Below are 20,117 nucleotides of genomic sequence, written 5' to 3' on the forward strand. Positions count from 1 at the left end.
TAAATAATAATACTTTGCTTGTCATCTAACCTTTCAAAAAATATATATATATATGTATGTATTCATTAGTGTTAATCACTGTAATATAGCCCTTATTCTCTTGAAATATGTCTGTCAGTATACCTGTTGATGGTGCGTGCTTGGTGGCTGAGACAGAAAAGAATCTGCCTGCAATGCAGGAGACCTGGGTTCAGTCCCCTGGAGAAGGGAATGACAGCCCACTCCAGCATTCTTTCGTGGAGAAGGCCACAGACAGAGGAGCCTGGCAGGCTATAGTCCATGGGGTCACAAAGAGTTGGACACAACTGAGTGACTAACAGTTTCAGATTTCAGTTTCATACCTATTGATATTTGTCTCTCACTTATTTTTGAGCTAAAATTTCCCAAGATTCAGTCAGGTGTCATGTTCAGAGCATTTTGAATTTATGCTTTCTTCCTCTCTACATTCTTCTTTTTACTAATTTATAGATAGATAAATTTATAGACTATCTATTTATAGATAGTCTATAAATAAATAGACTAGTCTATTTATAGATATAAAGTCTATCTATAGTCTATCTTTATAGATAGACTTTATAGATAAGCACATCTGTATATATACATGTATAGACACGTGCATATATTTTTTGTTGTTGTACCTAAATGTTTCTTAATTCTTCATACATATAAATTTTCTTGGTGGGTCATTTTTTTCCATTTTAGTTTAAAAGAAAAATTTGCTTATAAGAAAATCTTTCTATGTAGGCAGCTTTGAATCCTTAAATGCATTAGTTATATGTATAGTTTATCTGCATTCAGCTTATGCATTGTGATTATATTAAATAATTAAAAGAGTAATAACTTTAGGGTGTTTGAGTGAAAAAAAAGTCAGTCTTTAAAATCTTAAAGCCATTTTCAATAGAATTTTGAAGCAGTATAATTCCACATGGTTCTTTGGTTGTTTTAGCAGAGGCTTATGCTATAGAACATTTATATCTTCATTTCTGTTTCAGGTGCGCATAGCAGCCAAGTTCATCATTCATGCTCCTCCTGGAGAATTTAATGAAGTGTTTAATGGTGAGTGTTTAATTCATAACAGTAAGGCTTGATGTATCCAGTACTCATTCTTTAAAGAATAAATTACATAACCAGTATCTAAGCTAAAGAGAATGGGTAGAAAAATCTGTATTTTCTGAATTGCAATGAAAATGTTTGTCAGTCTGCATTATGTAAGGTCTACAATATAATATATTTATGACATACGATTATTGTACCTGATAAATTTTAATCCTCTAAAAGAATAACATTAAATCATTTAAAAAGACAAGAAGATTTTAATTTAACTATTCTTTGGAATTGTGAGATGCATTTTTTGTATTTCTTTTAAAGAAAAGCTTAGTAGATAAATAAGAACAGCCAAGAAAGGGAGAAACACTGTTTCACCATGCCTGTTTCACCTGCTTAGAAAATGACATCACATGTAAAAAAATTTGTTGTTTAAGTTATAGCTCATAAATCAGTTACCAGTATGCCTTTCTGTAAACCTCACACTATATGGCGAACAGTTTTATAATTGTTCACCCATAGATGAGAAATTTAAATATAACATAGTCTCCTGGTTGCTGTAAAAACTCTAAAATACTTCCTTTTTAACAGTAAGAACAATGTGGTTGAAACATTGAAACGGTCATGCAGAAAATGGCTTGTAGTGATCTTTATACAAAACTTTTTAAAAACAGTTTTGAGAATAAGCTGCCATAAGTACTTTAAAAAATGTGTTACTTCTACTTCAAATATTTGGCCTTTACTATGGTCTTAAATGGGTTATTCAGTTTCATTTTTTAGCCATTCTACTCCACAGTAAGCTATTTAAACCTGTTTTTTTAAGAAGTTTAATCATTCATTTTCATTCATAGTATAAGATATAATGGAATCTCACCTCAGAAAAGATCAGTTTTGAAAGTCAAAAAATGAGGCAAAAATTGTTGCTGTTGTGCAGTCAATCAGTTGTGTTCAACTCTTTGCAACCCCATGGACTACAGCACAGCCAGGCTTCCATTTTCCTTCACCATCTCCCGGAGATTGCTCAAACTCATGTCCTTTGAGTTGGTGATGCCATCCAACCATCTCATCCTCTGTCATCCCCTTCTCTTGCCTTCAGTCTTTCCTAGCATCAGGGTGTTTTCCAGTGAGTCAGGTCTTCACATCAGTGACCAAAGTATTGGAGCTTCAACTTCAGCATCAGTCCCTCCAGTGAATATTCAGGATTGATTTCCTTTAGGATTGACTGCTTTGATCTCCTTGCAGTTCAAGGGACTCTCGAGTCTTATCAAACACCACAATTCGAAAGCATCAACACCACCTTCTTTATGTCTAACTCTCACATCCATACATGTCTGCTGGAAAAACCATAGCTTTGACTATATAGACCTTTGTCAGCAAAGTGATGTCTCTGCTTTTTAACATGCTCTCAGGTTTTTCATAGGTTTTCTTCCATGAAGCCAGGCGTCTTTTAATTTCATGGCTGCAGTCACCATGTGTGGTGATTTTGGAGCCCAAGAAAATAAAGTCTGTCACTGTTTCCATTGTTTGCCCATCTGTTTGCCATGAAGCGATGGGACCAGATGCCATGATCTTCATTTTTTGAATGTTCAGTTTTAAGTCAGCTTTTTCACTCTCCTCTTTCACCTTCATCAAGAGGCTCTTTAGTTCCTCTTTGCTTTCTGCCGTAAGGGTGGTGGTATTTGCATATCTGAGATTATTGATACTTCTCTTGGCAATCTTGATTCCAGCTTGTGCTTCATCCAACGCGGCCTTTCACATGATGTACTCTGCAAACAGGGTGACAATATACAGCCATTATATACTCCTTTCCCAATTTTGAACCAGTGCATTATTCATGTCCGGTTCTAACTTTTGCCTCTTGTCCTGCATACAGGCTTCTCAGGAGACAGATATGATGATCTGGTACTCTCATGTCTTTAAGAATTTTTCACAGTTTGTTGTGATCCACACAGTCAAAGGCGTTAGCTTAGTCAGTGAAACAGAAGTAGATGGATGTTTCTCTGGAATTTCCTTGCTTTTTCTGTGAACCAGCAGGTGTTGACAATTTGTTCTCTGGTTCCTCTTCTTTTTCTAAATCCAGCTCGTATATCCGGAAGTTCTCAGTTCACGTACTATTGAAGCCTTGCTTGGAGGATTTTGAGCATGACCTTGCTGGCATGTGAAATGAGTGCAATTGTGTGGTAGTTAGAGCATTTTTTGGCATTGTCCTTCTTTGAGATTGGAATGAAAACTGACCTTTTCCAGTCTTGTGGCCACTGCTAAGTTTTCAAATTTGCTGTCATATTGAATGCAGCCCTTTAACAACATCATCTTTTAGAATTTGAAATAGCTCAACCATTTCAAATCCTAAAATACCCTAGAAAAATCCCCTAAATTATCCACAAACTGTATTAATGTATGATTTAGTACATAGAGTTACATATGGCAGTTGTTACGCATTTAAAAATTTAACCACTGAGCTACACTCAGGAAGAATGGTAGTCTATATTGTGAAAAATCTGAAAGTTAAAATATTCTCCCTTTCAAGATAACTATAAAATCTGAAGCAATAAGTTGGGAAGCTGGGGAGAATTCAAAAATACTTGTTTCCTGTAGGGCTTAAATTCTGTTTTAATATTCAGCCTTTTTAATCTAAATACCCATTAATATGTTTGATGGTTGGGACATTAAAGAAGACAGAGTCTCTTTTCCCTTGGGTCAAAATTGGCATTTAGCTTGATAAGGGGGAAATTGCACTAAAGTCAGTGGCTCCCAAACTCCTGTACAATTTACAGAGTCAAGAAAAATTATAATTCTGAGAGAAGTTTTTCACGTACTGTTTTGAGTTAAATGCCTTACAAATGTATTCATCAGAAAGACCCTTGAAGAATATATGAGTCCTAGAAATTGCTTTTGTAAGTCTCATTGGAAATTAATGTTGAGTTAATACATTCTGTGTTGAGGTCCAGTAGATTTTGGCATTCAGGATAAGCCATTCAGTAGGCCTAGGCTGGGGCTGTGGAATGGAAGTGGGAGATACAAGATATGTAGGTTTTAACTGAAAGAGTATATTAGTGTTAAAAAGGAATTAAATGCATGATACTGGATGCTTGGGGCTGGTGCACTGGGACCCAGAGGGAGGGTATGGGGAGGGAGGAGGGAGGAGGGTTCAGGTTGGGGAACACAGGTATACCTGTGGCGGATTCATTTCGATATTTGGCAAAACTAATACAATATTGTAAAGTTTAAAAAAAAATAAAATTAAAAAAAATAAATAAAATTTATTACCCCCCCAAAAAAAAAGATTGGAACTTAACACAAATGGCCAATGATTTAATCAAGTGTACCTATTTAGTAGAAGGTTTGTAATAAACCCCTAACCAATGGAAAAAGAAACAAAAGGAATTAAATATTTGAAGGGAAAAAAAATCTTGTATGCATTTGATTATTTTTATGCTATTTTTGTTGATAACATTAACATCAGAATAATTTCATGGACTCCACAAAGATTAGAAATGCAGAGTCATAATCTTGTCAAATTAGTGCTTCCCAAATGCTGTTTCCCCACATAGATTTTTGGTCTTAGTTTTCTGGAACTGATGTGTTATCTGGGCAGGAGCTCTGAAATGTATACTGTTCTTTGTTTTTTTAGACTCCCACCAAACCACATCCCTTAAGAGTAGTTTTTATTTTATTCAAATTCTTCTCTGTTTCTTTCATTGTATTCTACATATGATAAAAGTTTGAACTTTTTTTTTCCAGAGTAAAGATAACAGGATCAATAGATTCTGCTTTTAAATTATTTTCCGATTTAAATGGGAGAAGAGACACTACTGTGCAAAACCACTGTTAATGCTTGTGCTTTAAATACTGAAGATACAGGAATCATATGTGTCAAGTAGAATTGCCAGTTTACTTTGTGAATATCTTTGTTTTAGTTTTTTAGGCAGAAGCTTCCATTGTTTAAAATCAGTTAATTTAGAAATTAAATTGGATTTATATTAGTGGTTAGTCAAAGAGTTTTTTTTTTTTTTTAATTGTGACCTACTGCTGAAAAGAGGTATGTGAATAGGCAGTATTTTTTCCTTTGGAATAACTTTATATTTTTATTGATTCGTAGTCATTCTAAAATTTCTAAAGTGCAGAAGAGAATCTAGAATCACACAGAATTCTACCCTTTCTTCTTCACTGTTTGAATAAAATACTTAAAACGTTTCTCAGTTCATACTCATGTATATAACATTACATAAGTGTAGTACTATACATGATGAGTTTTCTCTTTCCTGTTTATTGTATATTTATTTCCATGTTGATGAATGCATATCTACATTATATCTACTAGAAGCCCAATTTTACACTATTTATAAGAACTATTGTCTGTGTTGTATTTAACACTTAATTTCTTAAGTTATTTGTGTTATTTTCATTTAATGAAAAAATTAGGATACTTTGTTATATGTATATTTTATGATAGCAATTATGTACAATAGCCAAGTGTGTAGGGAAAATAATGAAAGAAAATATACCAAGACTAGAATAGAATTTTGTTTGGTTTCTGGTGAAATTTTGTGATTTTTTTTTTTTTTCCCAACTAAAAGTTTTAGTTTTAGTTTTGTTTTAACGATTAATAGATACATGTCTGCATAGTTGAGTCTAAAATTAGGACAAAGTTAAGAACCAACAAACAAAATGAGATTACTCAAGTAAAGTAGTTATCCATATCCCACTAAACACATTCATCTGTTGTTGAATATGAGAATGTTTGAGAAACAAAAAGCCTACATCTGTACTGTGTTCACAAGCTGTTTCTTGTTTTAATCACTTTTTCCATAAAGCAGATTCCTTTGAGATTCATGATAGTATTGTCACACTAAGAGGCATAGTCCTCAATCTTTTGCAGATCTGTTCACATCATCTTTTTGGTGTAGCTTATCTTCACTTTATTCTTTGGAGACACAAAGAAGAAAGTTACAGGTATAGCTGGTTACAGTCTCAGTCTGCCTGCATTTGAAATAACACATTTTTTTTCATTCCATCTCCTATTTCCTTTCCAAAATCTTTTCTTTTCTTATTAACACCATGATGTGTTTCCGTGGTTATTTTGGTCATCACAGTAATATTTTGATCTTCTGTACATATTTTGGGGGGTGTTTAGGAGGCTAATACATGACTAAAATAAATTCAGTCCATAGAAATTTCAAGTATAGGAAAATAGTAATACTGAAAACATAATGTTTGTTTTGCAGATGTTCGGTTACTACTTAATAATGATAATCTTCTCAGGGAAGGAGCAGCCCAGTAAGTATTATGTATTATATTAACATAATTAAAGTGACATGGGAAAGACTTTTAAAGGGATTTTTAGGTACTAATCCATGAAACAGATACATGTACATCAAGTTCATATATATGTACTAGATTAGAAGAGAAATATTTTGACCACAGAGGAATATAGAGACACGACTTATACATGAAACTCTGTATTCATTGTGTGTGACTTATATACTTAATACCAATACTTAATACTACATTTTGACATTTGCACAGTTGGATAAAATTATTTTAGAAACTTTGATTTTTGAAATCGTGATACTTTCAATTTTATGCAAGCTTAACTTTTTATTAAATGCTTGATCCTAATAGATATTTGAGAAGGACCGACTACCATATAACACAGGGATCTATAGTCAATATCTTATCATAACCTGTAGTGGGAAAGAATCTGAAAAAGAATGTATATGTTTGTATTACTGAATCACTTTGCTGTACACCTGAAATATTACAGATCAACTGTACTCCAATTTAAAAACTAGATTTTTGAGGGTTAGGAACTTATTTGTCCATAAATACCTAACACAGTATCTGACAAATGCTTACTTAATAAGTATTTACTAGATTTGTGAGTGATTCAAAGAATCACTGCTGCTGCTGCTGGTAAATCGCTTCAGTTGTATCCGACTCTGTGCGACCCCACTGACGGCAGCCCACCAGGCTCCCCCGACCCTGGGATTCTCCAGGCAAGAACAGTGGAGTGGGTTGCCATTTCCTTCTCCAGTGCATAAAAGTGAAAAGTAAAAGTGAAGACGCTCAGTCGTGTCCGACTCTTCGCAACCTCGTGGACTGTAGCCCACCAGGCTCCTCCATCCATGGGATTTTCCAGGCAAGAGTACTGGAGTGGGGTGCCATCGCCTTCTCCAAAGAATCACTAAGCAGTTCTAAATCTTAGTATGTCATCTTTGGACCAGTGACCACAATCATGACTTGTCACAACTATCTTAAGATTTCAGAGAGATAATTTGTTTTCTTTTCTTCTCTCACTTTCTTGAATAAGGCCTGTGGACCCATATTTTAACTAACTTCTTTACTCATTGCAAAATGATGAAATTAAACTTTAAGATGCCTTACAAAGTGTTCAGTATCCATACAGCCACCTACTTTCATCTTAGAATACTACCAGAATGTGAAATCTTGACTAATGGGGAAATTTTGTTCTAATTTTTTTTTTTGTAATGTTTGAAGGCTTTATCAAATAAATTTGCTTTTTAGAGTTAATTCTAATGAAGGTGGAGGTTCAACAGACTTCTAGACATTTCTGATCTAAATTCCTATTATCTTTTCCCCACTTTTTAAATTGAAGTATAGTTGATATATAATATTACATATGTTATAGGTGTACAGCATAATAATTCACAGCTTTTTAAAACTATAGTCCATGAGTGATTACTACAGAATGCTGACTATATTCCCTGTTGTACAATACATCCTTGTAGCTTATTTATTTTATACATAATAGTTTGTGCTTCTTAATCCCCTGCCCTTTTCTTGCCCTACCCCCTTTCACTCTCCCCACTAATAACCACTAGTTTGTTCTCCATATCTGTGAGTCTGTTTCTTTTTTGTTATATTCACTAGTTTGTCCTATTTTTAGATTATACATATAAGTGATACCATACAATACTTGTTTCCCTCTGACTTATTTCACTTAGCATAAATGCTCTCCATGTCCACCGATGTTGGAAGTGGCAAAAATTCAGTATTTTTTATGGCTGTGTAGTATCCCATAGTACATATTTACCTACTTCTTTATCCATTCATCTGTTGGTGGACACTTAGATTGCTTCCATATCTTGGCAATTGTAAATAATTCTGCTATGAACATTGAGGTGCAAGTATCCTTTTGAAGTAGTTTTTTCGTTTTCTTCCAATATAAACGAAGGACTGGAATTGCTGGGTCATAAAGCAGTTCTGTTTTTAGTTTTTTGAGAAAGCTCCATATTGTTCTTCACTGTGGTTACACCGATTTACACTCCCACCAACAGTGTAGGGGGGTTCCCTTTTCTCCACATCCTTTCTAGCATTTGTTATTTATGTTCTTTTGGATACTAGCCGTTCTGACAGGTGTGAAGTGATATCTCACTTTGGTTTTGATTTACATTTCCCTAATGATTAGTAATGTTGAACATTTTTTCATTTGCCTGTTGATCTTCTGTATGTCCTCTTTGGAAGAAGGTCTATTCAGTTCTTCTGCCTATTTTTTAATCAGGTGGTTTGTTTTTTTTAATTGTGATTTGTATCAACTTTTTATATATTCTGGATATTAATTCCTTATCAGTTATATATCATTTGCAAATATTTTTTCCTGTTCATTATTTTGTCTTTTTGTTTTGTTGATGGTTTCCTGTGCTGTGCAAAACGTTTTAAGTTTAATTAGGTTCCTTTTATTTACTTTGCTTTAGGAGATGGATCGAAAACTAGTTGCGATGTATATCAAAGAGTGTTGTCTATGTTTTCCTCTAGGCGTTTTATGATTTCCAGTCTTACAGTTGGGGCTGGTAGAGTTTATTTTCATATATGGTATTAGAGAATGTTCAGATTTTATTGTTTTCCATGTCGCTGTCCAGTTTTCCCACACCACTTTCTGAAGAGACTGTCTTTTCTCCATTGAATTTCTTGCCTTTTTTGTCATAGATTAATTGAACATAAGTATGTGGATTTATTTCTGGGTTCTCTCCTCTGTTCCATTGATCTGTATGTCTGTTTTGTGTCAGCACCATACTGTTTTGATTACTGTAGCTTTGAATTAGATTGGCCCAAAGGTTCATTTGTGTTTTTCCTTAACATCTTATGGAAAAACCCAAACAAACCTTTTGATCAACCCAGTTGTATAACTCTGGAATATGAAAGCATGATTCTTCCAGCTCTATTCCTCATTCTCAAGATTGTACTAGCTGTTAGGGGTCTTTTATGCCCTGTTATCTTTCAATAGCAATGTTTATATATTATTTTTTATTGTGGGAAAAATATACCTAATATAAAGTTTAACTTTTTAATGTTTTTTAAGCACACAGTTCTTTGACATTAAGTACATACACATTTTGTATAACCATCACCACCATCCATTTCCAGAACTTTTTTTAAATTTTTCTCAAATTGAAACTCTACAATTTCCCATTCTCCCCTCCTCTTAGCTCCTGGGAATTATATTCTATTTTCTGTATGAATTTGATTTCCCCAGATACCTCTTATAACTGGAATCATACGGTATTTGTTCTTTTGTAACTGGTTTATTCTAGTTAACAGAATGTCTTCAAAGTTCTCCTGTGTTGGAGCATGTTAAAACATCCTTCCTTTTTAACACTTGCTGTGTGTGTGTTTTGTGGATAAAAAAATGGATGAACATTTTGTTTTTCCATTCACCTGTCAGTGGACATTTGGGTTGCTTCCACCCCTGTTAATGATTGACGTGCTTAATAGAAATCAGTTTACTTGATATCTTTGACTTCAGTTATTAGTTTCTGAGTGAATGGCCTCTCTTATTCCTAAGTTCTTTAAACCTTTTAAATTATATATCCAAGTAAAATTTATTTTCTTTCTTATAGCATATAGCATGTTGACAAAAGTCTTAAAAAAGTAAAGGAAATGTACATTGTTCATGACCTGTTAACAATAGTACTTCTCAGAATAATTGTTTCCTCTTGAGTTTTCTGTGGTAAATAAATGTGGGTTGTTTAATGTAGGTGCAAAAATTAGTGAATTTTTTTTAAGTTAAGGAAATAAGAAACTTGATTTGTTGAAAGAAGTTTTTCCTGTGCAGAATAAAGTTTAATGAAGGTCACAAAAATATTCATAATTATATAAGTGGTATGAAATAGTCATACATTTGAATAAAGTATGATGAAAGCATTGAAATTTTATTTATCCAAAGGAGTATTTATGTGATGTTTGTTACTTTTAAATAAATTGAATTTCCTTGGAATGTGAGCTATATTTTTCTTCTGTTATAAACCAAATTTCAGGGACAGGATGTCCTGGTCCATGTTTTAAGAGGTATATACATTAAATGCCTGATATTCTAATTTTTTAAGATTAGTCTTTGAGGAAATCAGTACCTAGTGATAAAAACAAGATGTTTATGACTTCAAAAAACATCAAAACTTTGAGTAGAAACGTCAGTTTTTCTTGTGTGTGGTTATAGTTGCAGTAAATGATTGCTAACTAGATGAATAAGGAGAGAAAGTATTGATTCTTCTTGTTGACTTCATTTGTAATCTTTGTATAGAATTTCTCAAAGGTGTTTATTCAAATTCATTTTGCAGATTTCTGAGGTTATCTGTAAAGTACAGAAATACACTTTAAATCATTGATTGACTTTAGAACTATATTACTCTGATTTATACTGTCCTATGAAAAAATTTTCAAACAAATATCGTGTTACCCCCACCTCATTGTTCCCTTGATTCTGAATTACTTTTGAAGTATCTCCAAACCTGGTTTCATCCTCAAAAGTGAATGTATCACCTGTCCTTGAGACTGTCCAGAGCTATATAACATAAGTTTGGAAAGCATTATAAAAACATTTAGAATGTAGCCTAGCGGCAGTTTCATCAGAGTAAGTGCATAGCCATAGTCCTGTTGCTGCTTCAATTTCATTTTTTGATATTGAATTTCTTTAATATAAGCAATCTCTTTCTCTGTACTTGTTTCCCACCTTCTGCCTTTTTCCTATTGCTTTAACTCTTAATTTTTTTTAAATTTAGTTTTGAGAAATTTCTGTCTTTTTGTAAGGGGGAAAAAACATGGGTTTTCTTAAAAAGTGGTTTTAATTGGACATCTTTGCTAAAAGGCATAAATTCAGTATATTTCATAGTAAAATTAGGCATACTTAAGACTTGGTACTCCTAAATCTAGAAAACTTTGAAATATCCAGAAATAGCCTTTTAACTAACAGATGTGTGAATACCAGACTTTACTGTGATGATGAGACAAATAAACCTCTTAGGGATTTCTCAGTGGGGAGTCAGACATGTTCAGTTTCTAGCCAACTGAAGAAAGTATAGAGGCATATTGGAGCCCAATATCAAAGGCCTTTGGAGCCCAAAGGAAGAAATTTAAAATTTCTATTTAGAGAGATGGTTTTGAGCTGCATTTAAATAATGAACAGAATTTGAATAATAGATAAAAGAAATTAGTGAAAATACATGGTGAAAAGTAAAAGATATGAGTGACTCATAGTAAAGGGCATAAAAATATCTTAACTACAGGAACAGGTGACTTAGAAATGGGTGATTGGGCTGTAGGGGCAGAGAAATTACTGGTTTCAGTGTGTCTAATAGAGTGCTTAACACCTAAATATTTGCATGGATGATGAGTGGGTAAATGGAGTGTTTTCTGAACTAGAAGGAACTTTGGAATTCATCTAGTTCAAACCCGTCTTTTTGTGGATGTGATAAGTGAGCCTATACTAGCTAAATATTGAAAGCTGGATGTCATTCATCAGTTTTTATAAAGCTGTATCTATATAATATATACCTAATATAAGATCAATAGTGGAGAATTACAGTTTTATTTAACTTGTCATGCGCAGTGCAGGAGACTTTTATTGACAAGTGAATTGCTTGTGATTTTTTTAAGAGCATTAAATACATAATTTTAAATAACCGACTTTTTTCTTTTTTAGTGCATTTGCACAATATAACTTGGACCAGTTTACCCCAGTAAAAATTGAAGGTTATGAAGATCAGGTATGTATGTTTCATATAAACACAGGATCCGCTATTCTTTATTTCACTTATAATGGTTAATGTATCCTGCAAGAATTGTAAGGTGGTATGTTTAAAAAAAATTTTTAAGTGTTTATTTTAACCATAGCCAATTAGGGGCAAAATAATTGAAAATGTAGTTTCTTTTGTTGAGACCAATAATGCTGTTAGCAAAAAGTCCCTTTTAAAAATACTCAAATGTAATTATTTTAAGCTTTTGTAAGATAATTGCTTTAAATCTACCTTATTGTTTTTTATAGGGAAAATATCAATCCTATGTTAATCCAAAATCTAGAATATATATTAGTAAGATTTATGTCATAATTTGGTTACTTTGGAATTCTGCAGTTGTTCATGTGAGTAACTTAGTATTTAGTAATTATTAAATCCTTTCTTTCCAAAGTGCAAGTTGGAATCGCTAAGCAAAGAAGAGCCACAAAAAGTCACTAGCATTCTTATTTTTCATTTTTTGGTTTAAAGTTACTAATAATTGAACAGTGAAAGTGAGGCTGCTCAGTCGTGTCCGACTCTTTGTGACCCCATGGACTGTAGCCTACCAGGCTCCTCTGTTCATGGGATTTCCAGGCAATAGTACTGGAGTGGATTGCCATTTCCTTCTCCAGGGGATCTTCCCGACCCAGGGATCAAACCCAGGTCTCCTGCATTGTAGACAAACGCTTTACCGTCTGAGCCACCAGGGAAGTCAATTGAACAGTAGTTGTATTCATATTATGCTTATATGAGACACAATTTGTATAAAAGATAAGAAGAAGGAGCTCATAGATAAAACACAACAGAAAGTAGTAACAGTCTCAGTGGCTAATTAAAGCTTGCATTTGGCATTATGTAATATGTGGTCCCCTGGTTATGTAGTTACAGGGAAAAAAGAGAGACTAAACAGAAGATGACTTATAACTGAAGGGAAAAAGTAAATCTGGATAGGTAGATAGGAAGACAAATAGATTTATGCATATGTGTAAATGCACACATGTGTATAAGAGGCTTATAGTGGGTTTCATTTTATAAAGCTGTTAATTTTTTTCCCCCTTGGGAGATTTTGGGTTCACTTTTTTTTTAACTGTTATAAACAGTACTGTGCTGAACCTCATTATACCTCTGAGCACACGGACCATCATTTTGTTAAGGTAAATCCCTAAAAGATTTGCTAGATCCAGGGAGTGCATATTTTTAAAATGTTGGGTAGCTCTCAAATTCATTTTATGAACCTATCATAATTTTAATACTTAAACCTAATAAATATAAAACAAAAAAGCGCACTACACTAATCTCTCATATGACATATGACTGTAGATTTCAGAACTTTTTAAATATTGACAAATAGAATCCAGAAGTATATCAGAAGAATGATATGCCAAGACGAAATGGAATTTATTATGAAAAGTAGGAGTGGTTCCAAGACAATATATGGCTCTATCAATTAGCCAACAAGTCTTATGATATATCAAAGGACGGTGAAAAGGGGTTTGAAAAATCCAGCAGCTAATCCTCATTACAAAAACCCTATGTAAAACAGAGGTAGAAGAGACCCTCTTAAATATAATAGACTGTTTAACAAAAAACGGTAGTAAATTACAAACACTAATGTGATTTTAGTTAAAATAGAAAACTAGATATGTCAACTTGTTACCATTATTATGTATCATAAATGGGAGGGTCGCAAATAAGACAAGAGAATGAGAACTCTTAAAGCTTTTGAAGCAGAGAGAACTCCTAGGTGACATGATTTTTGTATTTAGAAGTAGTGAGAAACTCCCATAAATTAACCTCCCAACCAAAAGAACCTATTAGACTTAAAAGAATTTTGTGAGATGGCTGAATTTAAGGTAAGTATATAAAATGCATTAACTTTCCCCTATTGTGGCAAGTAGGGACTTTACACTAGAAATAATTGAAGGGGGAAAGGTTTCATTTTAAATAGTGGTAATACTGAACACGGGGCTTCACTGGTGGCTGAGCGGTAAAGAATCTGCCTACCAATTCAGGAGACATGGGTTTGATCCCTGAGTTGGGAAGATCCCCTGGAGGAGGAAATAACCCACTCCAGTATTCTTGACTGGGGAGTCCCATGGATAGAGAGGCCTTGTGGGCTACAGTCCATGGGGTTGCAAAGAGTCAGACATGACTTAGTGACCAAACAACAAATACTAAACATAAACCTTAACAGGAAGTGCATGGGATTGTGAAGAAAGTGATGGATATCTTCTTGAAAAACATAAAATAGTTTCTGAGCAAATGGAAAAGCATAGTGAATTCTATTTTAAAGCAGAAAGTTAAATTATATAAAAACTAAAATATGAATTTAATGCAATTTGATTCGAATCCTGATAGTTTTTTTCATTGGTCAAAATTTTCACAAACTTTATATGAAAACCATGCTTGAAAAAACACTTAGAAAAATGGTTTTTAAAGTGGCGAGAGACAGTTGTATTGTTTGGTAGCAGAAAATGCTTTACAGCCAGTGTAAAGTCGTATCAGAGTGATATTGTGTAGACAAACAGTTCAGGAGAGCAGCATATCAAGTTCAGAATTATATGAATATTTTTATACATGACAAGGTTATAATTTGGACAGGTATATAATAAAGGGTATTCGGTACAACTGATTTCTATCAACTATGTATACCATGTAGTTAAGCCGGTCCTCTGTCACATACAGTGTATACAAATGAACATCAAGTGGATTAAAAATTTGTAAAATGACTAGAATTTTTGGAGGAAAGCATCTACATGTGTAGTTTAAGGGCAAGGGAAACCATCTTAAGACTGGAAACCCAGAAACTGTAAAAGAAAAGATGGGCATTTTGCTGCATATCAATTATTTTAACTGTAGAATAAAACAAATCACCGTAAATAAAGGAAACTTACAAGTTAATAAGAAAAAACCACTCAGATGAAAAATATTAAAAGGTATTCGACTGAAGAAAAATTGGTCCACAAACTTGGAGATATTTAGACTTAGCCAGAGAAATATAATTAAAGTAATGAGATATATTTTATGCTCATCAGACTGAAGATAAGAACTCTGTGCTTGTTGATGGTGATAATATGAAGGGAAACATCTCATTTATTGTTCTTAGAAATGTAGATTATCACAGCCATTTTCAGAAAGCAATCTAATTATGTGTTAAAAATTAAAAATATACAAACTTTACCTACTGTTCTCACTGCTGAGAATCTAAGAGAAACAGAAGCATCCAGTGGAAATAGAAACATTAGCATGTTAGAATATATATCCTATAATACTTCAACATTTTTAATGTGCTTGATCCTCCCCCCAAAAAAGAAAACAACCTGGAAATAAAAAGATGGTCCAGCATAGTGGAATGGCAGAATAAATTATGTTGAATCCGTATCAAGGAATAGTATGCAACCATTTAAAAGAATGGTGAGCAGTTTACCAGTTGACTTTGAAGGATTTCTATAAGGCATTGATGTTGAAAAGAACCCCATGCAGAAAAGTATGTGTGCATTTTCATTCCATTTTCAAAGAACAGTGACCAAATAAAACCCCTCGATGTATGTATGTGTATGTATTTATGTGTATCTGTAGAATAACATGACTAGAAAAAATTTAAAAGGGTACCTCCTATGTTTGCATAATTTACTTCAGAGGGATGGGGGAGTCCTGATATAGGTATGGAGTCAAATATTGGGAGAGTTGCATGGGAAAGAAAGTGAAATTTTTAAAAACAAAGTATAAAATATCAAATTTATGCATGTATGAAGAAATATATACATAAATGAAGAAATTACTTTTTTTTTTTAATTCAGAAGTCAATTGAAAAGAACTGTCATGATTAGCTTACTAAAAACAAGCAGCAGGCACTTAGCAGTAGGTGAAATTGTGGCCCCACGAGTAATGTAAGACACACTGAAGAGAATTCTAACTGGATTAAAATCATTCCTTTGTAGCCTCATTAAAGATTATTACCGTTTCCTTAGTATTGAGGAACTGGAGACTGATAATAATAATAGTAACCTGTTTATAGGTCTCCAAAACCAAACCAAACCTGACTCCAGCAGGATGTTAGAAGATGAAGTTTTTCCCCCATCTGGGTAGCTGGGTGTTACACTGGGAGAAAATGAGATCCACTGATGTAAACTGAATAAGACCACCCTCACTATCTTTATAGTCTAATCATTTGAAGTATTTTAGTTATGCCATATGATTAGGTCAATTGCTTGGAGTAGAATTATTTTATAGTTGTAAAGAAAAAGCTTAAGGAATGTATATTAGTATGACAGTATTTAAGTACTATTAAAAAAAATTTTTTTTCCCACAATTCTTTGCGTCATCGAAGGTACTGATAACAGAACATGGTGACCTGGGAAATGGAAAGTTTTTGGATCCAAAAAACAGAATCTCTTTCAAATTTGATCACTTAAGAAAGGAAGCAACTGATCCAAGACCATATGAAGCAGAAAATGCAATTGAATCATGGAGAACTTCAGTAGAAACTGCTCTACGAGCTTATGTAAAAGAACATTATCCGAATGGAGTCTGCACTGTGAGTCACCCAGTGTGCACTTTTCTCTTTTGTCCTATGTAAATATGACAAGTGTTTTCGTAATATCTTGAAATTTATAGTAACTTACAGAATAGACATTTAGTAACTATTTTTTTGAAGTAAATACTTCTGAGAATGTTTACTAGTTTTCTAAAGAAACTTTAGATAGTAAATCTATTGTAATCATTAAAAATGGGAAAATGGTTGTACCTTGAATTAAATCCAAGTAGTAATTTCTCATACATTGGTTAGAGGAACATGATATGATGAGATTCTTTAATCTCATGTTCATGACTCATCTCCATCAGTTTACAGCAGACTTCTTTTCATTAAATTACAAGATCTTAAACAAATAAAATTACTGGAAGTGAAATCTTCTCCTTGTGTGCTTTATAACCAAATTTCTTAAATTTTTAATGTGGTTTTTTTTTCATAGATTTAACCTAGTTTTTATTTTCAGGATAAAATATGATAGAAAGTAGAAGTACTTTTTTTTCTTTCATAAAATTGTACCTAGTATTCTTTTTAGTCCCCTACATTTGTGCTTCCATGATCTTCTCCATAACCAGTGATCTTCTGAAATGCAAATCAAATTATAAAAATCTCCTGCTTAAAATTCTTCAAGGATTTTGCATTGCACTTCGGAAAGAGTCCAGACTTCTGGACATGTCTTTCAAGGCTCTGTGAACCTGGCCTCTGCCTACCAATCTAAGAAGATTGTACATCTTGGTTTATACCTTCTGTCCCAACTTTGTTATTATAACAATAGCCACCCCATTTCACTCTTAGAAGATGCTGGGTTAGGACAGAAATTCATATGGTTCTCTTAAGTATCTAAGTCTCAGTAATTATTTGAAAAGTATAGCACCATGACCTGAAATACCATACAGGTTCTTTCAGTTACAAGCGTGTTGACTAGGATTCTTTTGGAAGAATAACTCAAGGATAAGGTAGTATGGTTAAGAGTCCTCACTTGTCCCCAGGGGATTGAAAGACACAAATTATTCATTACTTTTAAAACAGTTGGCAAGAGATGAAATATTAAAACATCAACCCATTACAGGCATTCTCTTAGTGAACTTTCTCAGTTATAAGTAAAATAACTTTCTCACTTCTGTTTCAGTACTTTTTTATTTTAAATGTCTAGAGAAATGACAACCCCGAGATTGTGAAATGTTTTTGAACATATGAGAGTACAGTTAGTTTTTTCCCAATAAGTTGTACTTCATCAATTGTGAACTATTTTATGATTCACTAAGAATCTGTGATTCGATGTATAAGTACTTGTTTTCCTAGCTACTATATTGGAGTGATGACCTACTTTGTATTCTTTTATAGTTCTTGCCACAATTCTATACAGTTTTCAATATTTTGTAGATATTTAAAATTGGACATTCTGTGGCCCTAAATTCACTCTTGTGTTTATTTTCTTTACCAATAAGGTATATGGTAAAAAAATAGATGGACAGCAAACCATTATTGCATGCATAGAAAGCCATCAGTTTCAAGCAAAAAACTTTTGGTAAGTTAAATTTTGTTTTGGGGAATTATTACATTGCTTATATTCTTTGTAGGTCTTGCTTTATTGATTGGGCCTATACCTTGTTTGTGTATGATTGACGAAGAACAGTACAGTATGAAACTTCAGCCTTTTGATATGAGAGAAATACCTGCTCTATAATCCACCCAACCATTTAAAGGTAGCAGTAAATCTGTTGACAGTGAAAAAAAGGTGGGAGAGGGAGTATTTTTTAGACTAGCAAGCAGCATTCTAAGGGAACATGTGTGCCTATGAGCAGACCAGTTGGCAGACCTATATGTTCATTCTGAGAAGGGGTTGTTGCTGAATGAGACTTAACATTGGGGAAGAAGACAGATATACTTAATAAAATGAAGGATGATCATTTTTGTGTGTGAACTTTAATGACTCTGAAGTAGATGTTTTCATATGGATTGTTTTATGTCTGGTTGGCCAATATGAGGAAATAATGACATGTTTTGTACAGTGAGGCAAATTACAATCATGCCTTATAATTTTTGTACAAATCATTTGATTATGCCTTGTAAAAGTCCAGCTCTCCAAAATACTGGTTTTCCCTACTCATCTTGAAAGTGAAAGTGAAGTTACTCAGTCATGTCCGACTCTTTGCAACTCCATGGACTGTAGCCTACCAGGCACCTCCGTCCATAAGATTTCCCAGGCAAGAATACTGGAGTGTGTTGCCATTTCCTTCTTCAGAGGATCTTCCCGACCCAGGGATCAAACCTGGGTCTCCTGCATTATCGGCAGACGCTTTACCGTCTGAGCCACCAGGAAGTCCTATTCATATTAGACCTTTATTAATCAAGTTGTTGGGCCTTTTTATTCTTAGACGATCCTATTTCTGAGATCTCTCCTATTATAAAATTCTGTGGCTCTCCAAGACTTTGTAAGTTCAGAATTGAATGAAATCTTTACTCTTATCCCCATTTTTTGATACTACATGCTAAGCCTTTCAGATTAAGTATGGTTATAATATTTACCTGAAATATTTTAGTCTTTGACTTGTTAGCTGAGTTGGTTAGTGGTATGTTAAATAGCATGTATCAGTAACCCCTGTGGACTAGTTTTATCTATGGTCCAAGGTTGCTCTACTGCTTAACCATCACAGAAATAAATGTAAGGTTACAGGAACATTTGGAGGAAAGCAGATCCCTTATCACTAAAGAAAAATCCATTCAATTTGTAGATATATGCCTTCTTGACAAGCTGAAGTTTCCTAAAAGTTCTGTTGTATTAACTTACTTGTATGGCCTTAATATAAATGTATTTTGTCCATTTTAGGCCTAAAAACTTGTCACATTGATTTACCAGTATCTTAAGAAATAAATCTTCACAAAATTGCTATTAATTTATGCTGTTTGTGCCAGGATACTTACAATGAAATCAATCTTGTTGAGATTTGGACTCATTACTTAGTTTTAGTTTAAAATATATTGAGAGATGTTATAGTAAAGTTACTAGTTTATAAATACAGTAAATTTACTGTTTTCAGAAATAGTTTGTGTCAGCGTATATGTTTCACTTCACATATCTAAATTGTTTTCTAAACTGCTGTGAACATTATATTATTGAAGCTAAAATCACTTCCACTTTTTGGAAAAGATAATTTTATATGACATTCCAAAGTACTAGACGTCACATATTGCAATATCCTCACTAAAATCTAAATATTTTGGTACAATGATATTACTTCAGTTCACATCAGATACAGATAGAATAAAAATCAAAAGATTCTAGTCATGGACATTTCTTAGATTTCACTAGAGACATTCTTTTCTTGGTCTCTACTGTTTTGCTGATGTCCAGCAGTATTGGGGGCTTAATAAATGGTTGTTGAATAAATTCACATTTGTAATTAAAGCATTAATAGAAGAGAAGGGAAGACTATAATCAAAGGCTAAGAAATCTTGACTGTTCACTCCATTGATGAAAGGGTACTGTCTACACATTGCAATATACTGTTACTATATAGTAATGCCTTTGG

General features: G+C 33.4%; 1 protein-coding gene across 1 annotated transcript in view; it reads left to right on the forward strand.

Moving 5' to 3' along the window:
• Positions 1-878: 878 nt before the first annotated feature.
• Positions 879-20,117, forward strand: part of CAPZA2 (capping protein (actin filament) muscle Z-line, alpha 2) — a gene marked incomplete at its 5' end in the record, with an annotated part of 28,852 nt that continues 9,613 nt past the window's right edge. Inside the window, 5 exons of the mRNA XM_010831229.1 lie at positions 879-1,056; positions 6,270-6,321; positions 11,981-12,044; positions 16,384-16,590; positions 18,033-18,112. Of these exons, the coding sequence (XP_010829531.1) occupies positions 879-1,056; positions 6,270-6,321; positions 11,981-12,044; positions 16,384-16,590; positions 18,033-18,112 (581 nt within the window). The remainder of the gene's footprint in view (positions 1,057-6,269; positions 6,322-11,980; positions 12,045-16,383; positions 16,591-18,032; positions 18,113-20,117) is intronic.

This window comes from Bison bison, unplaced genomic scaffold (genome assembly GCF_000754665.1).
Source record: "Bison bison bison isolate TAMUID 2011002044 unplaced genomic scaffold, Bison_UMD1.0 scf7180017864525, whole genome shotgun sequence".
NCBI classification, from domain to species: Eukaryota; Metazoa; Chordata; class Mammalia; order Artiodactyla; family Bovidae; genus Bison; species Bison bison.